General features: G+C 37.2%; 1 protein-coding gene across 3 annotated transcripts; it reads right to left on the reverse strand.

Moving 5' to 3' along the window:
- SLC5A7 (solute carrier family 5 member 7) lies at window positions 1-27,450 on the reverse strand. Of its 3 annotated transcripts, none has more exons than XM_055242543.1 (9): window positions 27,210-27,450; window positions 25,647-25,872; window positions 21,797-21,910; window positions 20,877-21,032; window positions 15,698-15,846; window positions 11,939-12,082; window positions 7,769-7,922; window positions 5,288-5,505; window positions 1-3,764 (listed from the first exon to the last, which is right to left on the reverse strand). In XM_055242543.1, the coding sequence occupies exons 2-9, from the start codon at window positions 25,822-25,824 to the stop codon at window positions 3,135-3,137; spliced, it is 1,743 nt and encodes a 580-aa protein (XP_055098518.1). In that variant the 5' UTR covers window positions 25,825-25,872; window positions 27,210-27,450; the 3' UTR covers window positions 1-3,134. The 3 variants fall into 3 exon arrangements, with proteins under 3 accessions (XP_055098518.1, XP_055098517.1, XP_055098519.1); XM_055242542.1 differs by having other exon boundaries at window positions 25,647-25,875; XM_055242544.1 differs by lacking the exon at window positions 25,647-25,872.
- Between the last annotated feature and the right edge of the window lie 258 nt (window positions 27,451-27,708).

The raw sequence follows: 27,708 nt of genomic DNA on the forward strand, positions 1-27,708 counted from the left end.
TTTATGTTTAAAATATAATGTTAATTTATTATTTCCAAGTAAAAAGAGGAATAGCCATTTTATTAGATTCACTTATTTTAAGCTTATATTCATTTCATATTCACATAAAATTCATTACTTGTAAGTGTATCAATGAAGCTGTATTTTGATGCTAAGTGTTGGAAACAACTTGTTGTTGATATTGCAGTCCAGCTACAAGCTTGCTGATTTGAATATGGGTGGGAAAAAGAAGCATTTAAATTACTCAATAAATATGTTACAATCATATCAAAAGTATGAAAATAAAATATATGTTTTCTTCTAATGTTTTATCCACAGATATTGCCTTCGAAGGTTAATATAGCCATTGTCTAAATGTTTTGTTTATTTTATTTTCATTTGAGAGCAGATTTTGAAAATCAGGTCTACTGATTGAAGCTAGAAGGACACGTAAATGTCTGTGTTACTCATTATGTCAAAACAGAGCACATGATGGGTACAAAGTATACTCTTGCACATTTCACAGCTTTGTGATACAACTGTCTTGGAAATTGGGTGGAAATTCATGCACAAATGTGCATAAGTAAAGACCTTGTGACCACTGTTTCCTTCCTTGCAATCTTAAACTTTTTGTACTTAAAAATCATGTTGCTAACATTTAGCACATTTGTGGATTAATAACAAACTAGTCTTTATATACCTACTTTGAGGGTAGGTGAGGAATAAGGGGTTAAATACAATATAATATCATTTATTGGCTTAAATTATTTAAATTATCTAGTTTTAGTATTTTGAACAGGGCAAACATTTTCCCCGTTTCCGTCTATTGTGAGAAATTGAATTACATGGAAGAAATTTTTACTGTTAACCCTTTTTCCCCCACTGGATTTAAGTGCGGTTGTTGGGACAATTGTTGCCCAACAGAATGTACAATGTAAAGAGACCTGCAGAGAGACTATGCCTCCCTGTTGCATTATATGACAGTATATGAGGTGTTTCCTGATGCACATGGTGGAAGTCTATGCCTCAGCAGGTTGAGACAGATGCTCAGGGTAACAGGATGGATAAAATCCACCGTTCAGGTAGCATGCTGGGGAGCATGGTGCATCTGGAATAATGGTGTTTGCCAGGAATTGTAGTCTCCAGCAATTAATTACTTTTATGTGTCAAATGTTTTAGTATCTGCGGTTTTTCTTTAATGAATTTCTTGCCCCTTTCTCTTTTTTCAATCAATACCTGAGAATCGTGGACTCCCATACTTACTGGTTCCAAATATATACTCCTTCCATGTACTCCATAGGGTACTGAATAGATTCTGAGAAAATAGATGAATAAAAGTAATTCTCTTTTCATTTAGATATATATGATATTCAGTGAAGATTTTGAATGCAATGTAATATTCACCATCAAATTTTGATAAAGCACTGAAAATATGAGACATGTAAAATTATTTAATTTCCTCTTTTAAAAATTATCCTAGACATTAAATTCATGTTTAATGATAAAGATGTATTATTTGATGCTTTGAGACAATTACAATTAAATCTTATAAAAGGAATTCTAGGGTCAAGATACAACTTTTATTCTTAATGCTAAACACTAAGTTAACTTCCTTTTGTTCATGAGTTGCAAAAAAGAAGTATTTTTGAAAAAGAAGTGCTTTAGTTTCAACAATTCAGACTGACTTTCTTTATGGGATCAGATTCCCTGATCTCTTTTCAGCTCATCACTTCACTTTGCTTTTGTAGACATGGCTCCAGTTATTTCTATAATGTGTGACTGGTGTGAAAACACTTGAAATGGACACAAATCAATACACACACACACGTGTATGAGTGTGTATGTGTAACAGCAGAAAAGGAGCAAAATAGTATTTAATGACCAATCTCATGAATGTTATCTAGACATCAAATGTTAAAATCGATGGCTTCTTCACTTTAGGACTGATTTTATTTTCTGCTTTCTTCTACATTTTAAAATTCACTATGTACTTTTTGTAGTAGTTGTTTGTCTAGTCTCTAAGACTGCCTTATGTGAAAAAGTGCCAAAGAGTAGATCCTGTAACACTAAATCTTTCCTATTAATGAATATCTAAAAATTAGTAGAGTTTGTTTTTTCTCATTTAGTACTATCAGGAGGTGTTGTGGGGGCTTTCCATAATAAGTATTCAATGAAATATATGTAATTTAGCAGTGTGCCTCTCATTAACCATAATAGATGCTGTGTAGCTACTTCTCCTTACATAAGGCCCAATTTCACTTCTAATATTAACTTATGTATTAACTTAGATATAACTTATGTATTAATTTAGATATTACTTATTTTATCATGGGGCAAAACTTTATATACTCGAGATAAAGATAAAAATGTACTGTTCTTCCCATTACTTTCTGTTTAATGAACTTATTGCTTTAAGGTTGCTTAATAATCCTTCAGGTACTCTTGTTTATGCATATAGTAGCTATGGAAACATACAAATTAGCCCAGTGCTCTTCTACAAAGATGGATTCTGTTTTCCTATCACCTTGCACATAAATAAATGCCAATACATAATTTTTTGTGTGTTTTCTTTGCCAGTGCTCAGAATATTACATGCCATTAATAAAAGAATAACAAATTGCATATTCAGCAAATGTTATAGCTCAGAACATGAAAGAAGGGGTTAATCATCACACTAAGAAAAATCAGCTGCTTAATTCATTGCATCATTCAAGGGAGTAACTGAAGTTATTCTCATAGCTTCAGTGCCATAATGAAACTAGACTCATCAGTGTATTAGCAAACAAAGTTTGTATCAAAACTATCCAATTTCCTTTTTCTTAGGCTTTTTCACATCTACTTCCTTTTATCATAACAAATATAAAAACTCTATTTGGCCCTTTGTTCTCTAAGTGGAACTTTACTTATTTTTTATACCTAGCAAAACTATCTAGCATCAAAATCAATACTACAATGGATGAGAAACAAAGTTGTTGCTTTCATAAGTGCTTCCTTCTAGCTTGGCTTGTATTTGTGCAATTGCACTTTATATGAATTTTTACCCTCCTGAACATTGTTTATATTTTTAATATATTTTTGTATGCTGCATACCATCTCTCCAGAACTACCCTATTATAGTGTTCTGTTTGCGAAAGCAGTATTTTATTTAGATGAGGTCACTGTAAATTATCTTCAGTCCCAGACCCTTCTGGACTGGAATCAACATCAAGGAAGGCCTCTTTATTGGTGAAAGTTGAGCTGAGGGTCATGCTCTGTCGTGGCTTCACAAGTGCAAGTTCATCTAATTTAATATTTTCATTTTTGACAAGAATTGTCTTATCCATGTTTTCTTCACTGTGTCTTGCAACAACAGCATCAAATGCATCTAATTTAGGTGGCAAGGTTCCACTTTCAAACAGATATTTGGCTAGATAGGAGATGCAAATGTTGGTTAAGAATGAAGTAACCATGGCAAGGGTTTTAAATGGGAATTTCTGATTATATATACCATTATCATCAGGGTAATAGCCAGGGTAGAAGATCAAGGGCTGAAGATACAGATATGGCTCCCCTCCAGTTATTCTCAGGAAGAGGCCAGAAACATAACCTGCCACAGCCCCATAGGTGTTGGTTCCCTTAACAAAGAGTACACAAAGCAGCTGGGGGAAGATAACGATGTAAACAAGGTCAGAACTGAGGTACCAGAGCCCATACACAGTCTTCGTCAGCAAGGCCATGGCTGTTGCAGATGCTCCAAACACAAACACTGTGATTCGCATGACCCAAACGATTTCTTTGTCCGAAGCCTGTAAGAAAATGCCACAGTGTCAGCTTTTTGCACAGTGTCTTGGCTCATTTAGGCAAAGGATGAGACATATTTTTTGCTTCAAAACTGGTCTAAAGTATTCCCCTGGTTCAAATGGCTCAATCTATGGGAAAACCCAACTACAGCTACAGCACCCAAAGCAAACAATCAAGGTGACTTCCTGGGTGGACCTTTGGGAGGGGTTTCTGTGTACCAGATGCATGACACACAGGCCACCTGAGCCTTTTCCTGAATGCATAGGGGGAAAGGCAGGATGAGCTAACATGGTGTCAGAGAGGTATAATAAAGCAAGGGAGGATTTCCTCACTTTACATATTAGGGAAGAGTTCTTATGTGGTTTATCTCTTTGGGGAAGTGCTACCATCCTTAAAGCTAACCACCTTCTGGTGCTCTTGAAAAGACACATGCACACGTATGTTTATTGCAGCACTATTTACAATAGCAAAGTCATGGAGCCAACCCAAATGCCCATCAGTGATAGACTGGATAAAGAAAATGTGGCACAGGTACACCGTGGAATACTATGTGGCTGTAAAAAGAAATAAGATCATTCCTTTGCAGAGACATGGATGAAGGTGGAAGCCATCATCCTCAGCAAACTAGCACAGGAACAGAAAACCAAACACCGCATGTTCTCACTCATAAGTGGGAGTTGAACAATGAGAACACATGGACACAGGGAGGGAGCAACACACACTGGGGCCTGTTGGGGGGCGGGGTGGGCGGTGCAAGGAAGGAACTTAGAGGACGGGTCAATAGGTGCAGCAAACCACCATGGCACACGTATACTTATGTAACAAACCTGCACGTTCTGCACAAGTATCCCAGAACTTAAAGTAAAATCAAAAACAAAAAGGAAAATGCCTTGTCCAAGGAGTTCCTTTGGTTAATTAAAAAAATCAAATCAAATCAAAACAAAACAAAGCAAAAGAAAAAACACTGGGATTGTTTTGTTAAATAAAACCTAGAGAGAGGCAAAGCTTTAATCAAAGAAGAAGCATGCTGTTTTGCAGCCACTTTGATTCAATAAAGAAAATCAAATTGAGAGGATACCTTCCTGCAAAGGTGGACTTGGGAGTGCAAGTATAAAACAGTTCAGAAGTTACAAAAATATGTGTCGAACAACTTACCATGCCCTGCTTCCACCAAGATTCTCCAGTGTCACAGAGAATTTAATTATACTAAAAGTTTTGCTGGATAGTTTAGGTTTCATTACTCTTTCAGCAGAAAGACAAGAAGGTTAAACGATAGCCGTGTGACTGTACCTCTTGGGAAATAATTATATTGATTTGTTCCCTTTAGTATGGACATGAATAAGAACATGTATCGATAGCATCCATTCAGCATAGGTATAATTTGTTATTTAATCTCATATGCTTAAAGTACAGTCAGATTTAACGTAGAATATTAATAAATATATAATACTGTATATACAACAAATACAACATCAGCAGCAGCAAGAGCAATGCTAGTAAATGACAGGTTGAAAGAAACTCTTCTTACATTTTGTCTGAAGGAAAGCTGGTAGATGTTCCGTGCAAACATGGAACTTGCTGACAAGATGGAAGAATCTGCTGATGACATAACAGCAGCAGAAACTGCACCAAGACCAAAGAAAGAAATATACACAGGGCAGAGATACTGCAAAACAATTGGTAAAATCATGTCTGCCTCTTCTGTAGTCTTGGGATCTGGAAGCCCATATGCAGTCTGGTTCCAGTCTGTTGAACAGAATCAACAACCATTACAACCACCAAAGAACCAAATGTTCTTTATCCATCTGGGGTCATCCTATTTACTAGGTTGTTTTGAAATAAACTCAGAATCATGTACATTAATCTGATGTGAAGTCCATGTGCTGGTCAAGTGGAAATGTCTTATATCTCCTGGCTTCTAAAGGGTATTGGTTATAATCAGTGTCATTCACAATGCCTGCACAGACACTGGTGGTAAGATATATATTTCCTTTCTGCAATGATGGTGTTACATTGCCTAGAATCATAGAAAACAAACGCTCATAAACGGAATTCTAGAGTATTCTTTCAACCACTTGGAAATGTAGTAGGACACTCACTGTTTCTTCTTTAAGGCTCAGTTATTAATGTGTAAATGAAGAAAGACAATAGTAGGGCTATTCTCAGCCATCATCTCTCTGTATATAAACTTGGTTTTGAAGCTGCCTCAGCATTACTTTTCTCCTATTTCCACATTGCACAGAATTTCACTAGATTAAGAACAGTCCCTTTTTATTGAATAAAAAGTACAGTCATGGGGCTGAAATTTTCAGGAAGTTTTGGTTGTGGGTAGGGTAAGAAGACTTGAAACACAGATTTATCTTTGAATACATAGCTTCTTTACTGGTTAGTTGTAGCATGTGTTGAAGAACTATGGAGTCCTTAAATGTTCATTAGCATAGTCGGCTTTTTATTTGCTGAACTTTTTTAATATCATGATCATTGGACCAAATAGGAATTGTTCTCTTTGGATCCTACCATTTTTTCTTCCCTCATTTTCTATTACAATTGTCACCAAAGTCTGCTTACATGCAGCCATCTTTGTGGCCTTAACTGAGATGTTATGATTAACAGAAATAACAAACAGGAACATGTATCTAATCCAAGAAAAAATAGACTTAATGCTGTTTCTGTTAGCCTGTGTTCTTAAAATAAACACACACACACACACACACAGAGACACACACACACAGACACACACATGTCCATATATGTTTTCTGCTTGTGAGAGAAATACTGTCTTTTTTTTTCAAAGACAAACACTACATACCACCTTTGTCAGTCATCTTTACATCTTTTGAAGTGTTTGTCTCCTGGAAGAGCAACTGGAATGGAGAGTGTACACTATGAACCAGGACTGCTCTCCTAAAAGTTAAACAATCCAATAAAAGACTCTACTAATTGAAAGTCAAAGTTGCTGTAGGAACATCACCCTGGATCACCTTACAAAATACAACAGGGCAAAAGGTGAACTTTAATCATTTTATTACCTCTACCTAGAAGACGCTTTCGAATTTAGATTAACATGATGTATTTTCATTGAGTGCTCCTAAAAGTTACAGCACAGGAACATAATAGTCAGCAGTAACTAATACATTTAATTAAATTAAAGGTGAGCTTTTGAAGATGTTCTACATAGAGGCTAACAGGGAGATAAACATTTCATAATGCTTTTTTTCAAAACCATTTTTTAGTAAGTTATTCTCTAAGTGACTTTGTTTCTTAGTTTGTCTTGACCCAAACACTTATTCATCACTTTCTTCAAGAAAGAAAACTCCTAATTAAAAACTACGAAAGATGTAGAGCAGAAAGCTCAAGTTCAAAGTGATCTTTAGGGAGGTCATGAGGATGACAGGTAAAGTTCTCTGACTGTGACTCTCAACTCTGGCTCTCAACTCACCTAGGGGTTTTAAAAGAACACTAGTGCCCATCTTTGTCTTCAGTTATTAAAATAAAATTCCTATGAAGTAGGCCAGATATCTGTATTTTTAAAAGATCTCCCCACCATTCCGCAGCTGATGTCAGCATGCACCTTGGTTGAGATCCACTGCTGACAGGAGTGCATATAAACAATGGATAAATACACCAAAACTGGGAGGAGGGTGTGCTCACCAATGTTTCATAGTGGAGTGAGCAATCAAAAAAATTGGAGGCTGGGCACAGTAGCTCACACCTATAATCCCAGCACTTTGGGAGACTGAGGCAGGTGGATCACCTGAGGTCAGGAGTTTGAGACCAGCCTGACCAACATGGTGAAACCCCGTCTCTACTGAAAACAAAACAAACAAAAAAAAAATTGGAGGCCGCTGAACTATAATACAATTTACTGAATGCTATAACAAATATATAGATATGAATGTGATGAGAAAGAATTCACTATGTGGAGGTAAGAGGGAAGTGGGACAGAAGGGTGTCTGGGTGGGGATTGGTAAACTAACTGGCACATGTGGTGAAGCTGCAAGAGATTTACCTGTTGATGCTCCAATGGCCCCAATGAGTATGGCTGGGACAGCCATCACCAGGCACCCGAAAGCTGCCAGGAAGGACAGCACTTGAGCATAGGTGGCTGAGGATGAAGAGAGAACCCTCTGGAAGTATGCTTGCCATGGGATTCCACCCAGCATCTGTGTGGGAAACACAAGGATGGAGAGTGAATTAGAGGCAAACATCTATTATTTTTTTTAAAGAGTTTTATTGCAATCATATTTAGAATAGGCATAAGTACAACTTAGAAGTATTAAAAAAATGTGGCATGTAGCCACAAATTTCAATTAGTATCATTATGTTTGCTATGATCTGATGTTTATTTTCCCCCTAAATTCATACATTGAAATTTTGATCCCCAAGGTGATGGTATTAGGTATCAAGTTGGCAACTTTGGGAGATGATTAGCCCATGAGGGTGGATTCCTTATAAAAGAGAGTCAAAGGAGTTTTTTTCCTTCCACCATGTGAGGAGGCAGGAAGAAGGTGCCTTCTATGAGGATATGAATCCTCACCAGGCAGTGAATCTGCCGGCACCTTGATCTTGGGCTTCCCAGCCATGTGAAAAACTGTGAAAAATAAATCTGTGTTGTGTATAAGCCACTCCATTTATGATGCTTTGTTACTCAACTGAACTAAGACAATGTATCATCAACTTTCAATTATACAGAATTTCCTCAAGTTCTTTTTCTCTATAATTACATAGAGCAATTATTTCTTTTCATTAATTTACCTATTTTGAACTGCATTTAAACTACCCTAGAGGCCTTCAATTTGTTATCATCTGGTGGTTCTAACCACCATAAAATATTCTCAAAAGATAATTAAGATTTTGAAAGTATGACACTTAACCTGAATCAATGCAACCCAAAAATATTTATACACTCCAATCACGTGCCAGGCAATGTAATGGCTGTAAGAGCACAAACATGAATAAGGCATGGTTCTTTCCCTGGAACTTACTTTCTAGTATAAGAGTTAATGTATGTGGTGTTTTCCACAGTGAGCATTGCAGAGTGCTCAAGGCAATACAGCTGGCATCAAATAAAATACTAGAACTTCTATGTATATTCATTTTACTTTGTACCTAAATATTGTATGGTTGCTTTTATTAAATGATTTACATCATACATTAGTACAGAATATATAAGCAACTGATAGATATACATACCTATATTGGAATGTGCTTAAATTTCTTATTGAGCATATACAATCAAAAATGTTTAAACTATAATGCAATTTGTTGCATGATATAAAGAGGTCTGTATGGGAATTAAAATGATAAACCATTAATTATTTGCGATGAGAAAGAGGTGGTAAGAAGAGAGAAAGGGTAGCTGCATGTTAACAGGAAAACTTGCAGAAATGAAGTGCAGATTGTCCATAGGCTTTGAGAGCATTTCCACAGGTGGAGATGGAGGGAGAAGAGAGTACCTGAGAGAGAAACTAATAGGAAAAAAGAAAATAATGACACGACCAGGCAGCTGAGACCACTGGGTATTTGGTATGATGAGAGGTCAGTGAGTGAGGGAGTGGTTGGAGGAGAAGCTGGAAACATACTTTTGGCTAGATTACTGCTACTTCTCTTTCTGGCATAAAGTCAATATTCAATAAATATTGGTCACATGAATGAATGAATGAATTGATAAATGAGCTTGCCATAGCACAATGTATTGAGGCTTCATTAACTGCCTGTCTCTCTCATTGGGCTCTGGGTTCTGGGGATGTCTGTCTAATCATGGTCTCACCTGGGCTAAGCAGAGTGTCTGTTACATAGATACAATAACAATCTCCTTCTTATCAAAGCCATATATGTTCAAAAGTAATTAAAGGAAAAAATTCTAAAATTCATAACCCCATTCCTCAAGTCTATATTCTTCCAAAACTTTTTGCTTTCATTTTGTGACCTGTTTTATCAATATATCATTAACATCTTGCATGTCAATGACTTGAATGGATTGATACATCATAAATTACATATTCATCACCCTGGACATTTAGGTCATCAGAAGTTTTTAAGTAGGGTAAAGTCTGACTTCATCTAGAAACAGAAGCTCTCATGATACAATGGACTGAATATTTGTCCTCCTAAAATTCATATGTTGAAACTCTAATCCCAACATGATAATATTCAGAGGTGGGGCCTTTGGGAAATAATCAGGTCATGAGGGTGGAGTCCTCATTATGGGATTAGGGCCCTTTTAAGAAGAGGTCAGAGAGCTCTCTCACCCTCTTTCCACCATGTGAGGGCACAACGAGAAGTGTACAGTCTGCAACCTGGAATACTGCCGTCTTTAGAACCTAATCATGCTGGTACCCTGGTCTCAGATTTCCAGCCTCCAGAATTATAAAAATTATATTCTGCTGTTTATACATCACCCAGTCTATGGCAAATTGTAACAACAGCCCAAACTGACTAAAGTAGGTAGTAATATGGAAAGTGGGCGTGGGGGAGTAAGAGGTGGGCAGGCTGCCATCAGGGAGACGAGTGGGGGTTATCACAGTAGACCAGGTAAGGAATGCAGTCTACCTAATAGAGAGCAAACATGGGGACAGTGTGTCTCCAAGTGTGACCAGGAGATACACTGACAGGATCATTAGCAGGACTTGACAAGTCATCTTCATGTAGGGGATGTGGGAGAGACAACTGGAAGATCAAGACCATTGATGCAACATTTCAAGGCTGATTTCTATAGCTCATTCATTTATTCAACATGCACTATTTCATTTTAACTTGTCTTATAATTTGAATCATGAATATGACTAAGTCATATAATTTTTTAGAGCTGGAAGAAATTTAGCCATCACTTTATATAATGTCTCAGAGATGAATAGTCTGAAGACTAAAGTGTGGTGTAGAGGAAAGGATTTTGAGGACTTAATATTCTATATCAATCTCTAACTCAGACAATGATGTGATTATTGACAAAGTGCTTAATTGTTCTAAGTCTCATCCTCTCTATGATGTAACCATAAGCACATCTACTATGTAGGTATAGTTACATATACGTATTTACTCTTAACTCCTTCAGTTCATGATTTTAAGCCATTCCAGAAAAAAGAGAGCCAACAGATTTCTCAACAATCCTTAGGCAAAGAAGCCCTCCAGTCCACTACTAGAAACATATTTTTGCCATATTTTCCTGCCCTTTACTAGAAAATTTTTTACTGGAAAAGACACAGTCACTTTGAGTGTTGAGGTAATGCTAGAATTCAGCCATGTGCCGTAATCACAAAGTCATACAATATTGCCAACCTTCTACAGAGAAAACAAAAATAACCAATTTCCCTTTAAGCTTAATAGAAAAAGTAATCATTTCTTTTTTTAAGAAGATTTTTTTTTTGTAGAGATGGGGTCCTGCTATGTTGTCCAGGCTGTTCTCAAACCCCTGGCCTCAAAGTGAGGCTTCCACCTCAGACTCCCAATGGGCTGAGATTAGCAGGGTGAGCCATCACACTCTGCCATAATCGATTTCTTACGTTGAAATCAAATACAGTGTGTTATTTTCAGGCCTAACTCCTCTAATTAGCGCAGTTGTAAAATCTGGTCAGTTCTTCTGGTTGTTCCCTCTTGCCTCAATGGGATCAGCCATTATCTCTTCCGTGTCCCCCTCAAAGTGCTTGCACCTTTGCCCCAAAGTTCTGCCTGTTTTCAAGCTTCCTCTGGCTCCTGAGGGCTTCTCTTTTGGCATCTTTCCTGAGTGACAAGTCCCTTTCCAACCCGCCTCACTTAGGGCCTCTAGCACTACTAATTCACTTACTCTGTAATTCAAGAGTGAATGAGAGACTTATTTCATAAGTTAGGTTTCATGCCCTAATTCAAAACACAAAATAAAGCTTTTACGAGGTTTTGCCTTCAGGTTGGGGAAAGTCCTGGGGGTAGGGCATGTTATTCCTTGACTTACATCACAACGGAAATGAGGACACACCACACAGAACACCTCATGCTGTCCCCTTAGGGCCTCATTTGTCCTTCACCCTGACACTGTCAGCCATGATAATCTGGCCCTGGCTCCACCCTCCCAATAGAGAGTCCTCAATTCAGAAATGGCCATGAGCCCACAAGCACATTTTTTACTATGAATATGAAAATCGTGAAAATAAATTTGATTTTAGGAACAATTAGATCACATTCCTCAGGTAAGAGCATTACTTACCAACAACAGAAAACTATCAAGCCAAGAGTAGACTTCAGATGAGTCAACAGTTCCCAGCCACGGCTTTTGGTATTTGGCATGCACAGCAGTGAACCCGATGTCGGCGACTGCAGGATGTGACAATGCAAAGGGGACGCTGATCCACTGCAACAGAAAGTGACACTGGAGCCCTAGGCGATGGTTTTCAACTGTCTGATATATGCAAGATTTATACACCTCACACACTGCACAGCTCAGTAGTTCCTCTAGTTCAGACAGAGAAGGACCGGCAATCATGTTCTCTGTTTTTTGTTGGGCACCATAAAATACTGATTTAGATAAATTAAAATAACACATTGACTATTTCTATGCTTGATTATACGATGTCATACAAGCTATAGCAGCAGCAACATAAAATCTCTAGGAAGAAAATATTATATTTGAAATATCTGTCAATCTATCTATCTATGTATCCATCTGCCTACCTATCTGTCATCTATCTGTCTATCTATACACACACACACACACACACACACACACACACACACACATACGTAAATAAGTAGCTATTGAGATATATATCCCCTTGTGTGTGGGTGGGGGGAGGAGGGGAGGGATGTGGATTGTTTTTATTTTCCTCTTCTGTTAAATGTTGGATAATACAAACTTGAGTTCTAATAAAGAATTGTATTTCTCAGCTGCTTGGGAGGCTGAGGCAGGAGAATTGCTTGAACCTTGGAGGCAGAGGTTGCAGTGAGCCGAGATTGGACATTGCATGCCAGCCTGGGCAACAGAGCAAGACTCCATCTCAAAAAAAAAAAAAAAATAGAATTGTATTTAGAAAAAAAAAAAAAAGGTGCTGAGCACTGTGGCTCAGGCCTGTAATCCCAGCACTTTGGGAGGCCTAACTGGGTGGATTGCTTGAGCTCAGGAGTTCTAGACCAGACTGGGCAACTTGGTGAAACCCCATCTCTACAAAAAATACAAAAATCAGCCGGATGTGGTGGTGTACACTTGTAGTCCCAGCTACTCAGGAGGCTGAGGTGGGAGGATTGCTTGAACCTGAGAGACAGAGGCTGCAGTAAGTGGTAATTGAGCCACTGCACCCCAGCCTGGGTGACAGAGCCAGATCCTGTATCAAAAAAAAAAAAAAAAAAATGGCCAGGCACAGTGGCTCATGCCTATAATCCTAGCACTTTGTGTAGCCAATGTTAGAGGATTGCTTGAGTCCAGGAGTTCAAGACCAGCCTGGGAAATACAGTGAGACCTGGTCTCTACAAATGATAATAATAAAATAAAATAAAATTTTTTAAAAAATTGTATTTGAAATATATATCCACATAAAAGTGTGTGTAGACACACACACACACTTCTATGTTTTCTGTGAATTAGGGAAAGATATCCATTCCTTAAGGGAAAGATATCTATTCATTAAAGTAATAAGAAAATATGTCATTGAGAAATATATGGGTGACATATAACCCTTCAAAGATGGGCCCAATACTAGCAGGTAGAAGAATAAAGAATTGAAGGAAGAGATGTTTAGACGGAGCAAGTCAAAGAGTAGAAGAATATATGGGGTGTGTGTGTGTGTGTGTGTGTGTGTGTGTGTACACTCACACCAACGTCTGTTGGTGACAGGCTTTGCTGGCAAGGGAGTAGCTTGGGGAAATTGGAGAGATAAAGATGGATGTGTGGAGAAAACTCAAATTGCAAGCTAAAGGATTTGTATTTTGTTTTTGCAGGCAACTGGAAGCTAGAAAAAATTCTTTTAAGTCTTAAAAAGTTTTCAGTGGAATGTATTCTGAAATTTAATAACGTAGACATTAATAGTGAGTTTAGCGAAAAGCAAGAGTCAGGGACAGTGGTAGGCGATTTCAATTCCACCTAGATGAAGGCCAGAAGTAAAGCAGTGACATTGGGAATGAAAAAATATTGGTACTAAAAAGGATTATGAAGAGCGAGTGAGCAACCCTTACATGAAGGAGAGAAAGGTCAGAGAGAGGGAAAATGAAAAGAAAAACCTCAAGTTTACAGTTTTGGAGCTCCAGGGGTGATGATAAAATCAATAACAGAGAATTTGAAAAAAGAAGATGGTCTAAGGGGTAAGTTGATTAATTATGTATGCTCATACAGCAATTAAAGTTTGGAAAACAACATTATTTAGTCTTTTATTCAGCCAATTCAATAGGGCCTTATCTAATGACCAACAGAACTTCTTTCCTTATCAATTTGGCTACATTTTGTGGCAGAAAAAATATTCTAACATATTTGCACTGTCATCTTTACACTTGTATACTTGATTTATGCACCCGTGGGTTTTAAGTTCTAGTCTCATACAAAGCAATGAGAAATCACATATATCATCAATAATAGGTTCATTCCCTGGGGTTGTGTTTCTTGGAATACCTAGTGCATCAGTTATGAGAGCTGTCATTGCCAAACCAACCTGGCTCCTGACATTCTGAAGAGGGATTTATTTCTACGTTCCCTGTTTTATTTCTGGAAGTTTATGTTGATGCTAAGGAAAAATCAGAATTTCAGCACGGTCCACTTAATTTTGGTACTTTAAATACAAAATAGTAGGAGTCCTTGAGCAAATTAGATATTCTCATATTCAGTTACAATATGAATGGATGAAATTCCACGAAATGCAAATAAAATGTCTAAGGAGAAAAAGAGAAAATACTAAAATCTTCGCTAGCATATGTAAATTTATAGTTAAACTGCACATCTAATTGTAGTCTGTTTTTTAAAATTTTTCCTCTAGGATATTATTAGAGATGCTGGAAAATTTATAAAAAGGAGAGAAGGGCATGAGATTACTTCTTCATTTTTAATTTCTAAGTGTCTAGTGTCAAAAGTAAAATATAATGAAATGCTTTACATTGTAAGATAAATAAATAAAGATGAGGAGAATCAAGAGTACTTAACCATCCTTGGGAAAATGAATCATGATCTCTAGTGTTAGCTTGCTCTGTCTGTGGCCTTTGCAGGAGGGCACTGCCCCTACAGAATCTACAACTGGGATAATATATGTGTATGATGAGATAATGTACGTGAACCTGTGATAATCTTAGCCCAGCATGGACACACCAGTTTTTATACTTCTTTTGATACATCTTAGGTATTGAATATTATATGCATAACTGTACTCTTCACATTTCTTCAACATTGACTAAAATATGTTCAGACACACAAAAGTGCTTTTAATATAGTGCTAATAATACTAATAATACTCATGTCTCATAATTATAATAAAAACAATAGATAATAAATCTTTCTGGTGCCTTATATAATTGAGAATTTTCTTTGTTTTTAGACCACAAATAGTGATGATTAATATTTGAAATCTACAGTTTTCCAATGGGATCATTTCTATGTCTTATGAGCATTCTTAGGATTCACCAACTAACATAAAGGGAGACCTGTACAGGTTGCCACTAAGGTTTGAATTTTGTTATCTCTGCTGAGGAAAATAGATTGCCTTAAACACTAAAAGGAGATCATGCATAAGTTTCCATCAAATCTAGGCATTAAGGAAAGAAAGACCTAGGCCTTTCTAACAATCCAATGGAGAACACACTTTTCTGTCAAATTTTATCAAAATGACGAGTTTTTCATCTAATTAATTTATGGAGAAATTTGAAATTTCATATATGTGACTTAGTATGTATTACTTATGAGGGAAAATAACATTTCTACTCTTTTTAATGTTATTATAAAATACATTACCTTTTACAGAAAAAAAGGAGGAGAATCTTGAGTGCTCCCACTTACCAGCCCTACAAAAATGCAAAAGAGCTGAACGACATCAGTGTAGGCCACAGAATAGAGCCCTCCCACCAGCGTGTACAGAGTGGCAATGAGTGCAGAGATGATGACAGAAATGTGCACATCTACATCGATGATTACGCTGATGGTGGCTCCTGAAACAAACAAGAGAGTGCTGTGGTCAAGGTGCCCAGACAGATTCTGCTCTTTGTATAAGGACATAGTGAAAGTTCAGTGATAAACAACATTTTTCTCTCTGTCATATGAAATGCAGTGGATGATAACACCTAAAGTTAATTTTTATATTGAAATTTGTATATCTTAATAAATTCAGTGAGATACATACTTTTGCTTTCTGAAATTACTGGTTTGCTAACTTATTTATTTGGAGGACACACAGATCCATGGTATGGTTATGGAAGACCCTGAATTACTGAGAAATTTAATTACATTACAAGAACTCAAAATAATTTCACTATCTGGAACTCTGACTCAATCAAATACAGCCATGTGTTGCTTAACAATAGGGATGTGCTCTGAGAAATGTGTTGTTAGGTGATTTTACTGTTGTGCAACTTCACAGTATGTACTCACAAATCTTGATGGTATAACCTACTACACACCTAGGCTACATGGTATGGCCTATTGCTCTTGGGCTACAAACTCGTACAGATTGTTACTGTACTGAACACTGTAGGCAAGTGTAACATGATGGTAACTATTTTAATATCTAAACATCATATCTAAACATAGAGAAAGTAACAGTAAAAATATGCTATTATAATCTTATGGGACCACTGTCATATATGCAGTCCATCATTGACCAAAACGTCATTACATGGCACATAACTGTATATGAAATACGTTAGTCACATCTATGAAAAACACAAGGCTTTCTGAGAAACATGATCACCCATTTCCACATTTTACAATTAACATTCATTTGCCATTTTGCATTTACTCTGCCCCCTACAAGCCTTTGATAGCTAACAAATGGTTAAGGCAGCAAAGAATTGAGAAACATTTGTAGGAACAAATTATCAAATTGGTAAATGTTATTAATCAATCTCTCCCTCTTTAATTTGCGACAGATCACTCTTCTTTTATTTAATTGGTAGAACATACCAGTCCTGCTCCTAGAATACCAATATACTGAAGAGCCTAAGATTTGAACATCATATTTTTAAGTAATTTTCATCATCAAAATTTTAAACTTCTCTTAGAAATCAAATTTATGCTTCTCTTTATAACATTGTCTATTGTGTTTGTTGGTCCCTGTAGTTCTACTGAACATATTGAGGTATGATCAGTTTGGACCGCTGTGGTTCTTGGACTGACAGTTCATAATTCACTTGTTGCTATACTAGCCCTTTCCCTATTGTTCTCAAAACTATACAGTTTACATGTCACATTATTAAATGTATACATGTAATGGATCTGTGATTTTGTGTATCATCAGTTGCAGCCAGCTGAGTTGTCTTACAAGCTACTCCCATTCCTCAATCGGCACGCTGGTAGTATATGCAACCCACTGGAGATGAAACTACATTTTCTCAATATAAGATGTGTTGATCCAAAACTTCAGAAAGAAATATTTTTCAGTCCTTTTGCTATGGTGATAAAATAAAATTATTTTCTGGAGTAAAGATCCATTAAAAAGAAAAATCTAGTAAGAAGTTGGAGAATGAAGACAAGGAAGAGAGATCAATTATAGATGAGTGACTTTAGATAATTGACTGAGTTATTGTTTAATAGATATTTGAAAAGTTATTTTTTTCCTGAGATCATTTACTTCGAATCAAAACTTTACTTGCAACTCTTTGTCGTTCTTTTTTTGAGTGTGTAGTTCTCCACTTTAATAACACTTCTAAGCTATATACCATGAATTATGAAAAGTTCAATTATAAAATAAAGATTACCTGACTAAAATCTCAAAGATTTGGGGTCCTAGTAGATGCTGTCGTTTAACTGTAACTCAGAGATATTAGAGACGTCAATCGCCTCTCCATTATCACTATTAAAATTGAGATAAAATTTTCTCTAAAATATTTTCTGAATAATTAAATCAATTGTAGTAAGTAAAACAAAGTGATACTTTGAGGTATGCTAGAAAATATTAGTCTACTCATGAAGCTACAAAATAAGTATACTGCAAAGTTATGAAAATCCACTGAACTTGAGCTGTTAGAAGTATAAATACACATTTCTTCAAAAAGTTGTAAGATGTCAATTTCTACCAAGAAGACAGTTTAAGATTCTCCTATGTTTCAATGGTGAACTATACACATACACAGTAACGTGGTAATAGATCTTATATATTCTTGAATATACCAAATTATTTGTAATAAACACTAAATTTTAATTAAGTCCAACTATTACTTTTTATTTGTGCAAATTTAAAGATTACAGGTGCAACAATGATGTTACCTGGGTATACTGCATAGTGGTGAAGTTTAGACTTTCAGTGCTTTCATTATCCAAATAATGTACATAGTACCCAGTAAGTAACTTCACACACACACACACACACACACACACACATATTCTCTCTCTCTCTCCCCCGCAAAGAGTTCAAGCAATAGCAGCAATATTTTTATATATGTTGTTTGATACATGTGAGTGTTTAGAAAGATACATACAATAACGTATTTTACATATGTAGTCATGCATTACGTAATAATGTTACCATCAATGATGAACCACAAATACATAAATTCTCATAAAATCATAATGAAAGGCCAGGCGCGGTGGCTCACGCTTGTAATCCCAGCACTTTGGGAGGCCGAGGCGGGCGGATCACGAGGTCAGGAGATCGAGACCACGGTGAAACCCCGTCTCTACTAAAAATACAAAAAATTAGCCGGGTGTGGTGGCGGGCGCCTGTAGTCCCAGCTACTCGGAGAGGCTGAGGCAGGAGAATGGCGTGAACCCGGGAGGCGGAGCTTGCAGTGAGCCGAGATTGCGCCACTGCACTCCAGCCTGGGCGACAGAGCGAGACTCCGTCTCAAAAAAAAAAAAAAAAAAAAAAAATCATAATGAAGCTGAAAAAGTCCTATTGCTTAGTGACATTATAGCTATTGTATTACAATTGCCTATAGTATTCAGTGCAGTAACATGTTGCACAGGTTTGTAGCCTAAGAGCAATACACTATACTATATAGCATGTGTGTGTAGTAGGCGCTACTAACTCGGTTTGTGTAAAGACATCCTATGTTAGCACAACATCAAAATTGCCTGCTGATGCATCTCTCAGAATGCATCTACATCCTTAAGCTGACTGTATATTGTAATACAGGCACAAACATAGACACACATATATACAAAACTAATTATAACAAAGTTCACAGTTTCGTTACTATATTTTATATTTCCAAAATACTTTAGAAGCGTTTGCTTATTAATTCTATTATTTCTTCAGAGCTGTGTTATATAAGTCGATCTTTATTCAATGAGTGAACGTTTTGTATTTTGTTATATAGTCAGCCCACTCCTTTTTTGATACCTCAGCAGGTAATTTGTTCTTAAAATTAACATTTTTGGTGTTGAAAACAATGGCAAACAAGCCCCCATTGCAACTCAGCTAATAAGAGTCAGGTGGAAAGGGAGGTGTAGTTTTACACATAATATCATTAGAACACAAGAGCAGCAGTGGGTGTGGAGTATTATTATCCAGCACCAGAGAAGTGCAGCATTTTCCACCTATTGTTTCTTTTTTTTTTTTTTTTTTTTTTGAGACAGAGTCTCGCTCTGTCGCCCAGGCTGGAGTGCAGTGGCACGATCTCAGCTCACTGCAAGCTCCGCCTCTCGGGTTCACGCCATTCTCCTGCCTCAGCTTCCTAAGTAGCTGGGACTACAGGCGCCGGCCACCACGCCTGGCTAATTTTTTGTATTTTTAGTAGAGACGGGGTTTCACTATGATGGCCAGGATGGTCTCGATCTCCTGACCTCGTGATCCGCCCGCCTCGGCCTCCCAAAGTGCTGGGATTACAGGCATGAGCCACCGCGCCCGGCCCCCACCTAGTTCTTACTGTATTTTACAATGATCAAATACTCTTGTTTCTGCAACAGTCACTCTGTTTTATAGTTGGGAATCAAAAAAATCCTGACTAACCTGCGGGATGAAATTGGATGTGCTGAAGGCGGGGCAGTGCACACCTTTATGGGGAGCTTCCATCTCCCAGCTGCCTCAACAGCCTCAGTCAGGTCCCACATTCTCAACCGGCCCCATGTAGTACACATCTAAGCCTGTGTCTCTAAGGGTAGATTGGAGCTGAGGAGACGCTAAGGCATGGGCAAGCTTTCTCATGTAAGTCACTGAGAAGACATTTAAACTGAAGGGGAAATTCTTGTTGCATTCTATCATACTTAATTTTTCCACTACTAAACCATAACGTTGAACTTTATAATATCAATTTATTGAAATATTTCAAGTTTGTAGTTTTGCTGTTTGACTTACATTATTTACCTATTCTGTCAGCAGAGGGTTGGTGATATCTCACTTCTCTAGGAATGTTATTGACTGCTGGAACTGACTCTGTTTTATGTATGTTTTTAATTAGACATTTTATTTAAGAAGTCAACATCTCTAAAAATATTAGTGCTTTTAAAATAACATGCAAAACTGTTGTCTCAGGAGTTTAGATAGTTTTATATTTGTGTTTATGCCAATTAACATGGCAGTTATTAGAGGAAAAACAATGGGAGGTAAAAAGTTCTCAGTTTGCAGAAAGATCACTTATTGGAAGAAATTAAGATATAAATCATTTATTTAAATTTATTCAACACCAAAAATATATATTAGTATTCTCACTAACCCCTGGTTCATGAATCCTTGTTTTAAACATTTATTTTAAGTAAACTGCGCTTTTTAGCTATGCTTAATTCATTATTCTTTGTTCAAACTCATATATGACTCATAAAAGCAAATTGATCATTATAATTCATGGTTATTGGTCTAACGAGGCAATTCAAGTATAGAAAGTGTAGTTGAGGTTTTATTTAACCTCTGCCACCATATTGCAAGTAAACGTAGAATTTCCATTAAGCTTTTATGCATATAAATACGGTTCAGTATATGGTTTTAATAAAAATGTCCTCAGAAGCCAAGGCTGAAGAAAGTAAGGTTGTGTGTCTGATGTTTAGTTCACTACAGAGATGCAGCTAGAACAACGCAGCTGGTCCTTACCCAAAGCAGAGAAAATTGCTGCAGCCCAGAACATTTCTCCCATCAGTGCAGGAATAAACAGGAGTCCGCCCATGCGTTTTCCATAGATTTGCTGAAACGGGTCTAACATGGTCACATACCCCTTTGAACGCATAGGTTTTGCAAAGAACAGGCCACCTAAAAATTAAGCAACTGTTTAGGAGAAAATAAAAAAATGTAATATAATAGTCTTTTACTATGCTGCCATTTCTCAAGGGAAATGCATTTTTCAGAACACCTGTATGGATTGAGGAACAAGCCTGCAAACAGTACCAACCTGCCATAAATATGAGGTTTAGCAATCTAATATAATTTATTTAGTACACTTACCATTGTATGTGTCCAAAGGACAAGTGGATCCTATTGAGGTATGTGAATTGAAAAACATGAACCAGCACATTGCTCACTTAAATGCCTCAATGCATTTCTATCACTCAACATAGCATTTAGAGGTTTTGAATAAGCACAGATTCAATAAAAGCCTTTTGAGTGCCCAAAAAATGAGGTACCTTCTGTTATATAATACCTTTGACCTCTTATTCATTTGACTTGCTAAAAGAAATACAGGTACATTTCAAGTTGATTCATTTTTAATGATATATCCATACTTGTTTTGAAAGAAATAAAACATGATTATGGTAAGAAATTCACTGTACTGATAGCCACAGGATCAAAGGATCTTTAAAATATATTCCATAACCAAGAGATCAAACAATCTAAGCATTAGTGTTCTGCTACTTACGAATTTCTAGTAATAGCTCCTTAAAGATCTCTGGGGACATTTTTTTTTTTTTTTTTACAATGGTTATTCAGAGTGTTTGACTTGTTATTCCACTTGTTACTTATACTCTTGTTCTGTATACTTTACTGAGTGAGTCACTGAGATTTGCACTTTCACTTACCTAAAATCAGACTAAGAGAATATCCGATTGGTGCCTGAGCCCAAGCTAGGCCATAACCTGGTACATAAACTGCTTCAGCTGTGCCATTGATATACCCTCCTCCGACCCAGGTAGCTGAAACAGAATGAAAAGTGAGGGAGTGATACTGTCTCACCTGTTATACCTACATCTGCCTGCCAAACCAGTGGCTACGAGAAGTTACTGAGCACCTGAAATGTGACTAGCCTAGATTGAGTTGTTTTAGGAATATAAAATAAACACCAGATTTCAAATGTTTTTTCTTTCATTAATCACATGTTGAAATGAAAACATGTTGAATGAATTGCATTACATAAGTTATATTATTAACATTAATTTACCTATTTCTTTTTGTTTTTAGAGGTTTGTAGAAAATTTAACATTATGTTTGTGGCTCATATTATATTTCTATTGGATAGTGCTGCCCTAGATGTTTTCTAAATGCATTGAGTCAGCAACATTTTCATGGTATTATATATAATATAGTCTGAGGTCATGGGGTAAAATTTCTTTATTTCAAGGCCCTTCCATTTTAATTGTATTGATTTTTTTATACTGTCCCCATGGAGTAGTGTGTGTGTGTACATACGTGTGTGTACACATGCATGTATGTAGGTGAGTGTATGTATGTGGAAATGTGCTTTTCACTAATAGAGTCTTTTCTTGAACACTCTGGGGATATCAGAGCTTGTAAATCTTATCTCCATCACCACTAAGTTGTACTTACTACCTTAAATTATTAGGAGTGAAGAGAGGATCGAGATGACACTTCTACTACAAGGTGTCCAAAGTGAATTTAAATGTTACCTTAAGGCCTAGATTACCTAGCACTCAGAAGAAGGTAAAATGTGAATTGTATACATACTTGCAATTCTATATTTTAATATGGCTCTTTTAGTAAGATATTTACTATTTGACAAGAAGTAACGAAAAATGTCTTATTCGGATAAATAAAATTTCTGTAGCACAATAGCTGAGGGAAGGAGGTCAAAGAACCAAAGAAAATAAATTTTGACTTAACAGGTTTGAGCCATGAATGATCTACAGATTAATACTTTTCTCTGAATAGGCAATGTAATACTAGCACCATTTTCTCTGAGGAAACAGTATAATATTGAATCCTTGCTGAAAAACTAATGTTGAAGAGAACACTAAATCTTTGCAGTTTACACCTTTTTGAGGTTACAGTACAGTCAAAATATTCTAAACCATCCTTATACAGAATTTGTGTAAAGTTATGATGGTCACAGGTCGGTAATAAAAATTTATCAGACATGAGGCTGAATTCTAGATTGCATCATCCCATTAGGAATAAAATTTAACTCTGATGAATTTTCTAAAATCTCAGTTCGAATGTAAATAAATGAAATAATATCTATACAAAACTACCTGGGATGTGTTTCTATTGTGTTTATGCCAAAATTTATCTGGCTTTTAATCTAATACAAAGCAAAGAAGAGGAAGTCTTAGGATTGACATAAAAAGATTTTCCTACATAGGAATTTTAAGTACATTTAAATGAAAAGTTTATATACAAAATCCTGGAGACAAATACATATTTAGCAATCACTCCCACCTTTGCAGTAGCTTTTACACTCAGTGTTAACAAATAACAAAAATAACAAATGGCATTATTTGTTTTCTTATTCTAAGCCCTGCTGAAGTTTTAAAAACGGCCTTTTTTTTTTCACTATGTGTGTAACCATGACCTGAAGAAATGAATTCTTACAGGCAGAAAACTTGAGACTTTATCTTTCTACTAGGCAACTGGAATTGCTAACACGTCAATGTTTTACTGCATAAAGTAAATGGTCTGATGGTCTTACAAGCACAAAGCTCATTAGTGATCATTTGTCATTGTGTAAGTCTACTGTCCCTTGTCCAAAAAGAAAATTGGTGCCTGAATCATTGCAACTATTGTGATATAGAAGTGAGGGCTTGGCTACTTACTAAGATTTAAAAGTCCCCTTTATAAATGAATTTAGTCTCTTCTATAACAGTATTTGCTCTTCTTGTTTGTATATTTTGTGTCAGATCCATGAGTGAGAACATAAACTCTTAAACTATATTCATTTTTAAAAGAATCAACATTTTTTATCTCTATTCTTTATAAAATATATCCAAGTCAATCAATCTGACAAGGTTAGGTAGTATGGTTCAGATTTTAAATGAATTATGATATTGACTAAGGTTATTTTGAGTTCTGAGAAAGAAAAAATACGTTTTACAAACTAAGGAAGATCAAGGCCCTTTATAAAAAATAGCATCATTCAAATATTTTCCGTACCTTTTAATAGCTTATTAGGTTGAAAAAAAACTTTCTAAATGGTAAAAACAAAATATAAAATATTATTTTTATGATGATATTAAACAGAATATTAAATGATAATAATAGAGGGCTATAATTATTTTCAATAAACAAACATATTTTGATATACAGCAGCTTTCTTATTCTTTCTACAGTGTTTACAAACTGTGCACTTTTTGAAAGAAATAAAGTGAAACTAGTTACAGGGCTGCATGTGGCACAGCATGGGGTGGTCACCAGCATGGCCACCGGAGACCTGTGTTTGGTTCTGGCTCCAGCCCTGGACCTTGTTAACCTTGTAACCCGGGATCTTCACTTAACCCCAGATGCTCATCATAATGCTGTTATAAAGACCAAATGAATCCACGTACAGTGGGTGAAGAGTTAAACAAAGACAAAATGTCAGTGTCTGAAAGATAAAAGTGATGGCTCATAATGAACACTCTAAGTTTCAGATTGCCAAAGTCAAGGGGTTCAGAACATGAATGGCCTCTCCCTAGACTGGTTTGGTAAACTATCTGATATACATGGTGAATCATTTTTAATTGCACTTCGGGACTGAAATTGGGCATCACTTGATATAATTTCCCATGGGATATTTTTCCAATGAACACTCAGAGTTCTTGCTATGTTGCAAATGTTTAAAAACTCTAAGACTCTATAATGAAATATGTGTTGTTAGTGCAACTGTATTAAATATTAAACATATAATTTTAAGTTGATGTTTTTCAGAATTATTTTCAATGACCAAGAAGAATATAAAAAAGAAACAAATCGCCCTTTAAACAGAACCACCTTAGTGCAAAGTGTTAGCAGCTCCTGCTAACATAAAGAAGGTTTGAATGAGAGATGACTACAGATGGTGGCCTGGGGATTCCTATGAGGACACGCCCTAGCTTTTCCCTTTTATAACAAGGTTCATGAAATCTCTTTATTAGTGCTGTGGAGTCATAACATGTGATTGTCTTCCTGTGCGGAATTAGTTATTAAATGAAAGAATTAGGTTTCAAAACAGGGAATCACTCAGTTGGGAATATTATCACCCCCAAATTTACTTATGCAGATTAAAAACCATCACTAGTTGGTATTCATTGACACTTATTTAAATCTCAAAGTCACAACTTTATACATGTATTACTGGACACATTGAGATGCTGCCTATCACATTAATTAGCAGATACATAGCTTGTAATACTAGGACAGCTTCCCATTCCCCCACCTCTTTGTTTTTACTCTGTTTCCACCCGCTCAACTGCCCAGAGAGCAAAGATTTGTTTCATGGCTATTCAGTCCAGTGATTTATTATAAAATCATTTTTGTTCAAGTACTACTGAGTTGAAACCAATTTATTTTTAGGTTTTAAATGAATAGAAAATTATTTTAAAATATATGTAACTAGTGAACATAAAGAATCCCCAAAGGACAAAGAGCAACATTTGCTTTGTCACTCTGAAGCCACACGTTGCACACTCACAGATGCCAAGGAAGGGAGGACTGCACGGAGCCGGTGGCGTCTGAACGTACCTGTCATGGTAAATCCACCAACCAATAAACCAATATCTCGGCCACCAACTATGATGGCTTCGCTGCGCTCTTCTGCACTGCCACTGTTTTTGGTTCTCCAGGCAGCCCATATTCCAACCAGCAAAATTAGAAGGTAGAACACGATGATAGCTATCAGTCCTTCCACATGGAAAGCCATTTTTATCTAATGATCCAGATTCTTCTGCAGCTGGCTACTTCATTAAGACTTCTGAAGAAAATACAGGGATGCATTATAAATCAGTTAAGCACTATGCACATGTAGGCAGCCAGGAATAAACCAGCTGGCTCATGCGAGATCCTGTGCCACTCACAGAAAGAGTACAACCCTGAAACCACACGTGAAACGGGCAGGTACCAATAAGTGTCCACTACATTATCCTACTTCTATTTAACAATTTAACATTATTTTGAGTTTGCAAGAAACAGAAAAAAAAATGGAAATGTAGTTTAACAAATGGAATCATAATCCTTGTGTGTTTCATACATGCTTTAAATTTAAAATTAACCTTGTCGTGTGTATCTTAACTCAGTAACTGTCAAATCATTTACAAAGAGTAGTGCTGTATTTGCGTTTTGGAACTAAGTTACTCGTCTAGAATTATTTATTCACGTTAAGTGTTTCATAAATGACTATTCTGAAAATTTTAAAATACCCATTAATTTATTCATTCTTTTACCTGTCCTTTCAAACAACTTCAGAGAATGGCTTCAGTAGTAATCTGATATAAAAATATCTGAAAAAAATCTTTAGAAAAATCCATTTCAAAAACACATCAAACTCCACATTTTCAACAAGTTTCTGTAGTTCAAGTTACTATAGCAACTAAGTATGTTTTTTGTTGTTTAAAGGGTCCATTCTCTTGATCTTCTTCGACCAATATCTTTCATTCAATTCATCACCCCCCATTAATGGTACATACAGGAAAAGGTTTTGTTGTTGTTGTTGCTGTTGTTTTAAACACAATTGCCTAAAAGCACAACAGAAGCGTCAAAGATATTAAAATCAAGTCTCTTAGAAGACAGATGTCAAGTTCGAAAGCATTCACCTTCTGAAATTCTTGTTCTCTTTTATTTTTATTTTTATTTTTTTTACCTTTGTGACCACGGCTGTTCCATGAACCCAAACTCTCAAACATAAATTTATGGGGGAAACTCTGGTATTTGAGCATGCAGGTGGGTGAAGAGACTTTGGGGGAAAGAATCAGCCTCTCTGGAATTTAAAGGAGGCAAAAGAAGCGCCCGCGGGCTGGGTCTTCTCTGCCTTTGTGAGCAACCAAGCAGGCAAGTTCCTCTCCGCAGCAGCCCAATGCTCTCCCGGCCCCCTGCGGCCCTTCCTCGGCCCCCTCTACCCATCTCCTGCGCCCAGACTTTGTAGCCTCTTGCACCCTGACAGCAACGGTGCCAGACAGCAAACCCGCCCTTGCATCCCACCGAGAGGGAAAAACGCCGCGTCCCTCCCCTCTAAAACCGCCCGGGCTCGGTGCCCAAGGCGTTTCCGAGGGTGCGGGCCCCTAGGCGCAGGAATGCCCGCTCCGCTCCTACCTGGAGTGGTAGCTGCACGCGAAAGCGCTCCGCCCGGGGCCGCCGCCCCCTGGAACCGCGAGGGGTGTGGGTGTGAGGATGCAGAAAGGGAGGGTGCGGGGTGGGTCAGGGGTGCAGTGCGGAGGGGGGCAGGTCGGTCAGGGCGGCTCCTCACTCGGCGTCTCCAAGAACCTGGGAGCGCGCAGAGTTGACAGGTGTTGGCGCCGGCGGAGGGCGCGCGGCGCAGGGCGAGGTGGCAATCGATCGAGTATTGGGAAAAGTCTCCTTTATAAGGGCGGCCAGCGGGGGCGATCGTCAGAGCTCGGGAGGCGGACGTCAGAGGGGAGCGGTGCTGGGGCGTGTGCTGGGGACGCTGCCCTCGCGAGGAGGGTGGATGTGCGGGATGCGAAGGAAACGGGGCCCAAGGAGCTGGGGGGCAGGCTGGGCTCTGCCAGCCATGGTATCCCCATCCCGAGGCAAGTACCTGCCACTCCCATCTCCTCCTCCAGAAAACTGGGCA

This window comes from Symphalangus syndactylus, chromosome 14, assembly GCF_028878055.3.
Source record: "Symphalangus syndactylus isolate Jambi chromosome 14, NHGRI_mSymSyn1-v2.1_pri, whole genome shotgun sequence".
Classification (NCBI taxonomy): domain Eukaryota; kingdom Metazoa; phylum Chordata; class Mammalia; order Primates; family Hylobatidae; genus Symphalangus; species Symphalangus syndactylus.

Excerpts from the sequence above, each read along its gene's own strand:
- SLC5A7 (XM_055242543.1), bottom strand. The coding sequence starts at position 25,824 with ATGGCTTTCCATGTGGAAGGACTGATAGCTATCATCGTGTTCTACCTT. Across the intron at positions 12,083-15,697 it reads TTTGCATTTTTGTAGGGCTG|TGGATCAGCGTCCCCTTTGC; the intron begins GTAAGTGGGAGC and ends TTTCTGTTGCAG. Across the intron at positions 3,765-5,287 it reads AGCTTTCCTTCAGACAAAAT|GCTTCGGACAAAGAAATCGT; the intron begins GTAAGAAGAGTT and ends ATTTTCTTACAG.